This window comes from Octopus bimaculoides, chromosome 17, assembly GCF_001194135.2.
Source record: "Octopus bimaculoides isolate UCB-OBI-ISO-001 chromosome 17, ASM119413v2, whole genome shotgun sequence".
Classification (NCBI taxonomy): domain Eukaryota; kingdom Metazoa; phylum Mollusca; class Cephalopoda; order Octopoda; family Octopodidae; genus Octopus; species Octopus bimaculoides.
In genome coordinates this window covers 43,323,970-43,336,798 of record NC_068997.1, presented here as the reverse complement: position 1 = coordinate 43,336,798, position 12,829 = coordinate 43,323,970, and the positions used below count along the sequence as shown (strand labels likewise).

The 12,829-nt window shown below is 37.4% G+C and overlaps 1 protein-coding gene across 2 annotated transcripts in view; it reads right to left on the bottom strand.

The window, feature by feature from the left end:
- The window catches only part of LOC106881683 (tetraspanin-13), a 112,056-nt gene extending 101,267 nt beyond the window's left edge, over positions 1-10,789 (bottom strand). The window contains exon 1 of one of the 2 annotated variants that reach the window (XM_014932148.2): positions 10,574-10,789. In XM_014932148.2, coding sequence (XP_014787634.1) covers positions 10,574-10,636 — 63 coding nt within the window. In that variant the 5' untranslated portion in view covers positions 10,637-10,789. The remainder of the gene's footprint in view (positions 1-10,573) is intronic. The other variant, XM_014932150.2, reaches the window with a different exon arrangement.
- Positions 10,790-12,829: the final 2,040 nt, after the last annotated feature.

Genomic DNA, 12,829 nt, shown 5'->3' with positions numbered 1-12,829 from the left:
TATATATACATATACATATATATATATATACATATATATAGGAGAATGTACGAAAAAACAACAACAGACGAGGACAGGTGGTGTAAATAACAAAAGGATGTATTAGTATGACGCTCGGGAATACGGAAAGTCTTTGACGTTTCGAGCTACGCTCTTCAACAGAAAGAATACGGAGACAAGGAGAAAAACACGGAGAAAAAAAATTGAATAGTGTCCAGTCAACGGTCAATCACATACATATATATGATGGGCTTCTTTCAATTTCCATCTACCAAATCCACTCATAAGGCTTTGGTCAACCCAAGGCTATAGTAGAAGACACTTGCCCAACGTGCCACACAATGGGACTGAACCTGGAACTATGTGGTTGGGAAGCAAGTTTCTTACCACACAGCCATACCTGCACCCATATATATATATATGTTAGGATACCTTTCCTGATGAAGGGGACATTGTCCACATGGTTTGTAAGGTTTATTAATTTTTCTACCAGGACATGAACTCTAGAAACAGCCATTGAAAATGAACCTTGAACTGTATATTATACCTTATATACCATTTATATTTTTAAAAAACACACCAAACTCTATGGATCTTTTAATCAAAACTCTCAACCGCTCTTAATTTCAGTACAAAAATATTTTTCAGTCTTCTTTTCCTCACACTTCCTTCCACACGTATTCCACATGGGTTTTATTTACATGTATTTTTATGTACATTTATATATTTATGTTTTATAAATATTAAAATAAATATTCACATGTGTCAATATGTATTAATATATATATATATATATATGCATTTTGAGTCAAATTTATAAATGTATGAGTATGATTACCTAATTTGAGTTTATATCTTAATTCTTATCTTTTGTCTCGGGTTCAACTTGAGCACTTCTTTTTAGCAGTTCTATATATTTCGTAAGAAAGAATAATACACACACACACACATATATATACATATATATACATATATGTATTCAATGGGATTCTTTCACTTTCCATCCACTCTCATTTGGTCAGCTGAGGTTAAGAAGATTGATTTTGGATTCAGTTCCAGTGTGCAGCATCTTGGGCAAGTGTCTCTCATCATAGCCCCAGTACGACCAAAGCGCTGAAAGGTTTTGTAGACAAAACTGAAAGAAGCCCATCATATATGTGTGTGTGTGTAACAGTACCATAGTCAACTGCTACAATGGTAAAAGACTTGCCTTAGAAATAATTACAGCGGTTGGATTAGGTAATTAAAGTTACAGAGAGAGTCATACCCCAACTAATTAGGGACAGGGTTAGTCTAGATGAGATGCAGTTTGGTTTTGTGCCTGGGAGAAGCACCACTGATGCTATATTTCTGGTAAGGTAGCTGCAGGAGAAGTATGTAGCCAAAGACAAACCTCTGTACTTGGCTTTTATTGACATGGAGAAAGCGTTTGACAGGATCCCCCAATCCTTTATCTGGTGGTCAATGCGGAAACTAGGGATAGATGAGTGGTTGGTGTGAGCTGTACAAGCCATGTACAGGGATGCTGTCAGTAATGTGAGGTTTGGCAATGTGTATAGTGATGAATTCATGGTACAACTAGGGTACAACAAGCATCAGTCCTCAGCTCCACTCTTGCTCATCAGAGAATTCTAGGCAATAACAGAGGAATTTAAGATGGGCTGCCCCTGGGAACTCCTCTATGCTGATGATCTTGTTCTTAGAGCTGAATCACTACCAGAACTAGAGAAGAAGTTTCAGGTGTGGAAGCAAGGTCTAGAATCAAAGGGTCTTAGAGGTAACCTAGCAAAAACCAAAGTCTTAGTAAGTAGGAAGGCAGACAAATCACAAATCCCCCTCAGGGGGATGTAGGCAGAAATTTCATAAGATGTACCCAGTGCAAGCTATGGAGACATATGAGGTGCAGACATAAGCATGCTTCACTGGATGTGCAATGTCAGTGTGTACATATGATAATGTAAGCATCTTGAGAGAAAAGTTGGGCATAAGAGGCATCAGATGTGGTGAGCAAGAGAGAAAACAATGCTGGTATGGTCATGTGATGCATATGGACAAGGACAGCTGTGTAAAGAGGTGCCAATCTCTAACTGAGGAAGAGGCAAACCCAGGAAGACAGGGGACGAGGTGATGAAGCATGATCTTTGAATATTGGGCCTCATGGAGGCAATGACAAGTGATCGAGACCTTTGGCAATATGCCATGCTTGAGAAGACCCATCAAGCTAAGTGAAATCGTAGTCATGGCAGATGTCAGTGTCACATAACTGGTATGTAAAAAGCATCTGTCGAGTGTTGGGCCCCATGGAGGCAGTGTGGCTGTGTCAGTGTCACATAAATGGCATGTAAAAAGCATCTTTCAAGCGTTAGGCCTCATAGAGGCATCTGCCACCTGTGACAGTGGCACACAAAAAGCACCTGTTGAGTGTTGGGCCTTACAGAAGCAATGAGAAATGACTGAGACTTTTAGCAATATGTTGTGCTTGAGAAAAAGACCCATCAAGCCAAGTGAAATAGCCCTGACAGTTACTGATGTCACACAACTGGCACCCATTACACACATGGATTGGTTGGCACAAGGAAGGGCATCCAGCCGTAAAAACCATGCTAAATCAGACTGGAGTTTTATGCAGCCTCTCAGTTTGCCAACCCTGGTCAAACTGTCCAACCCATGGCAGCATGGACAATGGATGTTAATTTATGGTGATGATGATTATGTGGTATCAGCACCCGCGAGCCCACAAGATTAGGGTCTCTCAGCTATGAGAGGGATGTAGAGGATATGCTTGTATTCATGGACAGCCGTGATTTTACTTAGTTTGGCATGTTGTCAAGCACAACAAACTGCCAGGCGCTTTGGTCCCCTGTCATTCTCTTTGTGAGGTCCAACATCTAAAGATCCTTTCTCATCACTTCCTCCCATGTCTTCCTGATTCTACCCCTTTCACATGTTCCCTCCACAATTAGAGATTGGTACTTCTTTATGCAGCTGTCCTCATCCATATGCATCACATGACCATACAAACACCTTGCACACCACATCCGATGCCTCTTATACTCAAATTTCCTCTCAAATCACTTACTCTTTTTCATACATGCACACTGACATTACCCATCCAGCAGAGTATGCTGGCTTCATTTCTTTCAAGCCTCACAATAAAAAATAAATCAATTAAATATAATTTGGACAAGACATGCATAAAAAAACCCATCCCTATTACATATATGCACATATATAAGGCTTCCATTATAATGTCAATCACTTCTGGTATACATTACAAGAAAATAAATCTACACTAACACTTGACTGGCACTTTGTGCTGTCATCAGATTAAAAACAAAGTTGGCCTTGATGGAAAAGACACTAAATACTTCAAGGCATTTAACCCAATGCTCTAATGAATCTAGCAATTGATACATATTTCTTTTTACGTCTTAGCTTACTCTTCACTCTTCTCTGTCACAAGCAGAAGGCTGTGATTTTCTTTTTTAGCTGGGCTATAGCTATATTTTTTATCTTTTACTCATTTCAGTCATTGGACTGCAGCAATGCTGGTGCACCATTTTGAAGAATTTTGATAACAGAAATTGACCCCAGTACCTATTTTTTTAAAGCTTTGTATTTATTATATTGATCGCTTTTGCCAAACTGCTAAGTTATGGGGATGTACACAAACCAACATGTGGTCAAGCATGGTGGGGGACAAGCAAAAAGATACACACACACACACACGTGTGCATGTGTGATGGACTTCTTTCTGTTTTTGTCAACCAAATCCACTCACAAGGCTTTGGTCAGCCCAGGGCTGTAGTAGAAGACACCTGTCCAAGGTGCCAAGCAGTGGGTTAGAACCCAGGACCATAAGGTTGGGAAGCAAACTTCTTACCACAGAGCCACACTTGTAAGGGTGTGTGTGTGTATGTGTGTGCGCTCCATCCGCCACTATCCTCCACGAAAAAAATTTAATTTGTGTTCATGGGAAGAGCCATTTTAACGATGCATCCTGCCCTAACTCTTTGAAACGCCAGTGTTTTAATGGTGGCAGCTGATGAAGGATATGTTCTCTATGAGGCCTGCTTGTTTTTTGTACTTTGTTTAACATTTTGTCTATGTTTTTTTTTGCAACGTCATGTACCCAGATATGTATCTATATGTACATGTAGATGAAGGTATGTACATACATGTACATATATATGCATATACTCATGTATTGTATATATATATATATATATATATATATATATATGAGGAAGCTAGGGGTAGATGAGTGGATTGTGATAGCTGTGCAAGCCATGTACACAGATTTTGTCAGTAAGATGAGTTAACCAAACCAAGAGTATAGTGATAAATTTAGTTTAAAGGTAGGCATTCATCAAGGTTTAGTTCTTAGTCCCCTCCTATTCATGATCATCCTCCAAACCATAACAGAGAAATTCAAGACCAGCTGCACCTGGGAACTGCTATATGCTGATGATCTTGCTCTCATAGCAGACTCTGTAACAGAACTAGAAAAGAAATTCCAGGTGTGGAAGCAAAACCTGGAACCAAAGGGCCAAAGATGAACTTAGCAAAGAATAAGGTTCTAGTAAGCAAGGAAACAGAAGGATCCTCCCCCATCAGATAAATGGCCCAGTTTGATATGTAGAAAAAGGTGTTGGTAGGAATTCCATACAGTGTACCCAGTGCAAGCTATGGACACACAAGATGTGCAGTGGAATAATAGGAAAGTTATCAGAGAAAGTAGTGTTTGTATGTGGAAGATGTACAGGAGACATTAAAAGTAGATACTTGGGAAATTGATTTTCTCAAGTGTCCTGGAGGCTCTTTAGAGGTAGTAGATAATTTCTGCTACCTGGGGAACCTAATTAGCAGTGGAAGAGGATGTACAAAAAGTGAAATTGCTAGAATAAGAATAAGATGGAGAAAATTCAGAGAGCTTTTACTTCTGTTGGCAACCAAAGGGCTCTTCTCTCTCTCTTTGAGTGAAAGGAAGATTGTATAATGCATGTATATGGACAGCAATGCTACATGGTAGTGAGATGGTGGGCCCTGAATGCAGAAGACATGCAAAGACTAGAGAGGAATGAAACTAATGTGCTCTGCTGGATGTGTAATGTCAGTGTATATGTGTGACACACACAAACACATAAAATGTGTCTTTTTCTTTGACTGTCTGCCACTACCACTTAACAACCTGTGTTGGTTTGTTTACTTCCCTGTAACTTAACAGTTTGGCACTGGATTTGACAAAATAAGTATCAGGCTTAAAAAAAAAAAGTACTGAGGTAGTTTCTTCAAGGTGATGCCTCAAAATGGTCGCAGTCTAATGACTGAAAAAAGTAAAAGATATATCATCTATCTTCTATCTCCTACTTGTTTCAGTTGTTAGACTATGGCCATGCCGAAGAATTTTAGTCGAATGAATCGATCGCAGTACTTATTTTTTCTAAAGCCTGGTGACGGGGACATATATAGGTGACACATACGCACATGACAAGCTTCTTTCAGTTTCCAGCTAATGAATCCACTCACAAGGCTTTAGTTGGTCTGAGGTTATAGTAGAAGACACTTGCCTGAAGTGTCATGCAGTGAGACTCAACCTAGAACTATGTCGTTCGGAAGTAAACACACAGACACACACACAGACACACACACACATTCATGTTGGACTGCTGAAATCTACAAGTTTTTTTTCATTCTCTCTCTGTTTATTTTCTCTTATTCCTTTATGTTGGAGAGCATAGGCCTGAAACGTAAAAGACTTTCATTTTTCATGAGCGTCAAACTAATACACTTGCTTGTTGTTCATACATCTGTCTTCGTCTTTCGTTTTTCTATAAATTTCAACTATATATATATATATATGTTATATAAATATAAATAAAAAATACAAAATGGGACAAGAAGGCAAAACATCCAGACAGGTGATACAAAAAAGGGACAACAAAACATCCACATAGACGATACAAAGAAAACAAAGACGCGTCATTCAGAGTTTTCTTTCCTCAGTCAAGTTCCAGATTATCTTTGCAATTTCTGCTGGTTATACTCATGATTGCTCCAATCTGGCCAGTCCCAAGGAAAAACTAAGCTAAGAGCATTAGATTCCTTGGAAGAAAGCAGCAAATGTATACGAAAGCAAGGACGGAAAAAAACAGAGAATGTTACACAAATACAAATAACAGGACATAACAACAGGTGTCTTTCAACTAAGGATGAATTAAATTAAGCTGGCGTTGTGGAAATAAGGCCTTACAGCAGGGATACAAGATTTCACAGGCAGAATTATAGATGTTGCACGGACAATGGCTGAACCAAGAAAGAAAGATCAGGCTTGGCCGAACACGATAATCTGGAATTCAACGGAGGAAAGAAAACTCCAAGTGACCCGTCCTTGTACACTTTGGTCTCTTATATGATATATAACCCTGAGAGAGAGAGAGAGAGAGAGAGAGAGAGAGAGAGAGAGAGAAGAAAATGAGTCAAGGAGGAAGTCCCTATGTGACACTTGAACTGCAAGAAATAGTAGCGTGTTCTCACTCGGACTACACTGTACTATCTTGAAATAAAAAAAAAACCCAGTTATTGTTGTAAGTGGACCAGTAAAATGCGAGGATACTAGGGACGTTGTGAAGCAACAAGAAAATAAAACCACTTTTCCTGAATAGAAAATGGGATGATCATTGCTTGGCTGCTTTGGTCAATATCCTTTTTTTTAATTTTTTTTTTTTTTTATCAGAACTGATTCAGGAACCTAACGATGACACCAACAATGTGGAAAAAAAGATGCTGTTTAGGTTCAAATCAACACTGAACGATCAAAAGCGCTTCGCCAGTGACCACCCTGTATTTTATTTTTTAAAAACATAGTGTGTGTGTGGGTGATGTATGTATATATGTATGTTACTTCTAGTTGGTCGAGCTACTACATACAGATTCCCATTTCGGCTTGAAAATGATTGTGCATGAGTAAGAATGTGACATACGCTTCTATAACATACATACGCACACATTTACATAACATCACACACACCACATCTTACACAACTTCAAATACGCGTGTGGTGTATGTGTGTGGCAACTAATATCGTGTCTATGTGTGTATGCATAAAGAGTGTCTGTATGAGCGCACGTATGTATATAACACATCAGTATTGTGTGTGTGTGTGTGTGTGTGTGTGTGTGTTGCTAAGTCCTGAACGAGCAAAATTTAACCATTACTATTCCTCGAGGAAACCCAGAACACATTATTCAACATGTTCATTTCTAAGTAAAACATCAGGGTGTGGTGTGAAAGCGATTTGGTTGCTATTTCTTGTAGAGACGCCCTCATTTACTAGTATATAGTGAGTGTGTGTGTGTGTATGTATTATATGGATAGAGAAAGACAGAGAGGTGTATGTATGTATACATACATACAAATATATTTTTTATGACTTATGGATTCTTAGACTATATATATAATGTTATATCTTTACTGCTATGTTAAATGTAAGTCATCCCTAAAGTGCTAAACCAAATTTGTTTTTACAGCCGGATGCCCATCCTATCACTAACCACTCAAGTATGAGTGGAAGCCAGTCTGCTTCTTAGAAAAACCATCACTTAGTAAAACACGATTTTCATACACAAAAGGCAACATATAAATAAAATACCCTTTCGTTCCAAAGACCGAGAAACCTTGGCTTCGGAGACAACTACAACCTCGCCCATTGAGACCTGCTAACTTGGTAGTTAAAAGTGGATGGCGGACAGGTGTACAATTGTCTAATATATTCCTATAAAAAATTCCAGATGTGCACAGAATTACAATAGAAGTCCCACCATGTATGTGTGTGTATGTGTATCACCTTACTAAATTAAAATTAAGTGTTTTTACATGTATAAAAAATAACGAACATTGACTGAGTAAAAGGACTCAGTATGCGTAGAGAATTTAATATTTATTATATTTTAGCTGACAGTAAATTTTTAAGTTTCGACCGGTGTGTGATTGCTGAGACTGAGTTTGGATACGGCACAGAGCGGGCGAAACTAGGAAGTCATTGTCAATTAAATAACATAAATGACAAGTGACGAGACGCTATGCTGGAACAATCCATAGAGGGAAAAACGGACGTAAAAATGGTGATTGATTACATATGCATGTAAATGAATAGATTGAAAGATCAGCGAGATAGTAAGATACAGCAATACAGAGAATAGACAACACACACACACACACACACACACACGAGTATGTGTGTATATATATAGATAGATAGATACATTTCTTTTATTAGCCACAGAGGGCTCAACAAAGATGGGACGAATACAATGTAGAGCTTTTCGTTTTAGGAGGGGAAAAAAAGGTAGGGGTGGGTGTCGATCAAAAGGGATCGTAGGAAGAGATAGATAGATAGATAGAAAGGCTCACTACAGGCCATGACTAAGAATTAAACCGGTGAAGAATCTTGACAGATAGGCGATAATCAAAGAATTCAATTCTAATAAAGGTTATTAAATAGTGTATTGAATACTAGAAACTTTGATCGTGAAACCACCTGTGAAGTTTTTATTATACGCGCACACAGTTACACACACACACAACAATTAGCTTGAGTGCAATAAGGAGCCCATCTGATGAGTGTAAAATAAAAAGAAATTCACACTAAACTTCCAGTTATGATCGTCCTTTATTAACACGATCATCTTTTAAACTTTATTATACACCCTTACTATATTTCTGAGTGGACTTTGTTTTACTTAGAAACGCAACTGACCTCTCTCTCTCTCACACACACATACACACATATATACATACGTGTGTGTACATACAGAATACACACAAGTGTTAATAATACATACGTAATAAATATTTATACATGTATGCATAACAACCCGAATGTTGTCTTGACTAGGTACTCTCAGATGAAATGTAGCAATATTTGCTCATCAACAATAACAATATTTGTTAACTGATGTTGCTTTTCATTTACAAGGTCAAGCAATTAAGCATTCCCAGAGATGGGAGGCAGGGATGAGTCGAGATGCATATTTACATTACCCTCCGCACCACCCCGCCGGACATTATCGACGAGAGAAGCGAAATTGCTTGTCTTCAGAAATCGATACTACCTGACTGAACTGGGCTAGCTGGGTAGTTCACCTCACTATAGTGAAATAATGTTTATCTCCTGATCGGCCCTGAACAATCAGACATACATATATAATCGAAGACTTTCCAACTGTGATATCTTCGTTTTTTGTTTTGTTTTATTTTCCTAAACAACGTTGTATATCAAATAGCATATCGTTCCATGTTTAAGACAGTAGGTGTACTATGATGCATATCTGGCTGCTATTTCTAGCAAGTGGTGATGCAACAAGGTAGAATGTTCCCGAAATCTTTCGTTTGCTGACGAAGAAACGGGAATTCACAGATTTCAATCACTACTTCCCACATTTGATCACAGATCTACCTTATAGTCACCCTATTTTAGCTGTATATATAGTGCGATTTGGTTTGGTTGCTTGACAGAGGTGAGGGCAATCGTGTTATTTCTATGTCTGATCGTCTCAATACACTCACACACACATATGTACACACACGTACATATATACATACACACAAGCCGGCCAACGGCGAATCTTCGAAGTCACTGTTAAGCTTTACTTTGTAGAAATACATTTTATACTTTATTCAAATGCACTGATTAATCCTTCTTTTAATACGCGACAGTTTTTTATGTATGGTTGTAAATAAACACACTCATAGATAAAAAAAACAAAAAAAACAAACACTTATAATTCAAATAATTCTGCATAAACAAGAAAGAAAACAATAAGAGAATTCCGTTAGGAAATTATAAGTTTATATATATATATATTCGACAAGAACAATCAGACATACATATATAATCGAAGACTTTCCAAGAAAGAAAACAATAAGAGAATTCCGTTAGGAAATTATAAGTTTATATATATATATATTCGACCACATGGAATAGCAAAAAAATCAATCGAAGACAGAGGAGGGGGTCAATAGTTAGCAAGTACTCGTGGCATGTTTTATTTTGCAGGGCGGCAAGTTAAACTGCAACCTAATTTCAATCTCGTATACTAAATCCTGTTTACAAGATTGCCAGTGTTAAAAGAACATACATCTCTCTCAAGCACCTACATATATACTTATTTTCTTTGATGATTTCAATCAATTTATTTCAACCATTTCAATGTGTGGCAGACGATCGTTTCGTTTATAAGTGTCTTAAGTGATGAAGGGTCGTAAACGTGAGGCCAACTAACATGCCTTACATCATATATATGAATATATATATATATATATATATATATATATATACACACACACACATATATATATATATATATATATATATACACGCATATATATATATATAGACACGCACACACACACACATATATATATATATATATATATATATATATATATATATATATATATATATATATATATGCACACACACATACACGCATATCTATGTATATGTAATTTCGTTTTAAGCCCGTTTTGTTTTTAATGGTTATTTTAAAATGATATAATTAATTTACTTACAATATAAAGAATATTAAGCGCTGCCAATGCATTTTTAGAACAGGCAAATCCTCCGCAAACCATTGCCAAAAGCCAAAGCTGTGTGTACCAGTGCGACGCAGTTCCACGCTATTTCTCGTTTACTTCACTCAAACCTTTTTCTTCACTCACCCTCACTTTCTTTACTACACTTGCTGCTCTTCTTTCTCTCACTCACATTCTCCCTTATTTTCTCTACTTCTCTTACTCCTCCTCTTTATCACTCACACTATTATACCCTTTCTCTACAAATTTTGCTCCTCCACTTAACTCTCACTTACACAGTCTCTACTACTTTTGCTCCTCCTCCTCTTCCTCTCACGTTAGCTTATCATTTGCTTTCTACTCACTCATTATCTTTCACACTTTTTTTTTTATCACTCTTGCTTCTCCTCTTTCACTCAGTAATCCTATATTATCCTTTCTCTATTAAATTTTCTCCGCCGCTTTACACTCACACTCTTTCATACTTACTCTTGCTCATCCTCATTCACATACTCTCGCAGTCTGTTACTCCTGTCTAATATTTTCTTTATGTCATTGCGTTTGCCACACTCGCCTTCTTAGTTCTTTATTACTCATCCTTCACCTCACGTTTTTACACATTGCTTCTCTTTAATTTTTATTTTCACTCTCATTATTTCTGTTCTTTCCTTCGCACCGCCCACACTTCAGTACCGTGTCTTGTCGCACTCGCTTACGTGCGCTATACACTCTTCTCAATTTTGTCATCTTTCGTTTATTCTTTATTTATTTGACCATTGTTTATATTACTGCACTCTTTGAGCATCAGTAGGATAGCAGGCTTGGTAAAGTACAATCAAAATATCTAGTATTTAATTACGTCTTCAGTTTTGAGTTCAAATCTAGCTGAGTTCGATTTAATTGACTGTTCCCTACTGCGAAATTGGGCCTCGAGCCCTTAATTCTCGATAGAGTGGTAAAGGCATTGCTGTGACAAATCATGTATAATCTGTCTGGCAGATTCCATCATTCACTACGTGATTCTGTATATATGTTGCAAAACATATTCCCACATGCTTTATTGTCATATATTCCCTCTCTGTGGTATATTTCACTTAATCTTTTCCTCCCTCATTTGCTTCGTTTGGTACTTCAATTAGCATCTGACTTATCTCGGACTCTAAGAAACACCATGTAAAAGCGAATTTTTTATTATTTGTATTTTGAAATACTTGGAAATACTTGGAAATTAATCTAGGAACGTACTAACATTACTCAATATTTTTATTCAATACTTATGGACATTTTTCTGTTTATGAAATTTTCCGCTAATATTGTGTAAAAACATTTAAAAACCAATGCCTGCATAACACAGGACATGGTTCTATTTCAAGAATATTAGATTCTTCTAGACCAATAGTTCTAAACCATTTTTTACCTATGGACCCCGCTCGATTATTGATGGATCCCCTCTCCAAAGCCAATAGATGTTTAAAAACTAGCTTTGTAGTTTTTATAATCCTTTCAGAATTCTGATTATATTTTTTGACACATTCACTGCTGTAGTTTGAACTATTATTCTTTTATCTGTTTCAGTCATTTGACTGCGGCCATGCTGGAGCACTGCCATTAGTCGAGCAAATCGACTCCAGGACTTATTCTTTGTAAGCTTAGTACTTATTCTGTCGGTCCTTTTTTGCCGAACCGCTAATGTTACGGGGACGTAAACACACAGACACACACACACATATATATGCATATATATATATATATATACGACGGGTTTCTTTCAGTTTCCGTCTACCAAATCCACTAACAAGGCTTTGGTCGGCCCGAGGCTATAGTAGAAGACACTTGCTCAGGGTGCCACGCAGTGGGTCTGAACCCGGAACTATGTGGTTGGTAAACAAGCTACTTACCACACAGCCACGCCTGCGCTTATATGTATTATGTTAAAGAAAGAAATCTACCTGTTTCTTGCAATAAATGCATCAAAAGCAAATTTTTTTTTTCATGGACCCCTAAAATACTACTGTGGATCCTCAATTTACTATTTTACTTATGTGGGCCCCTAAAAATATTATACGAACTCCTAGAGCCATATGGATCCCGGTTGAGAACCACTGATCAAGACATTTGATTACCTTATCTATTCCCGAAGAACATGATAAACGCATGGCTGAAAGATGTATGGAGTCTACATTTAGCAGACTGAATGTCTTACAAAACGGAGGCATCCAGTCGCAAAACAAAAAAAAAAAAAAAAAAAAAAAA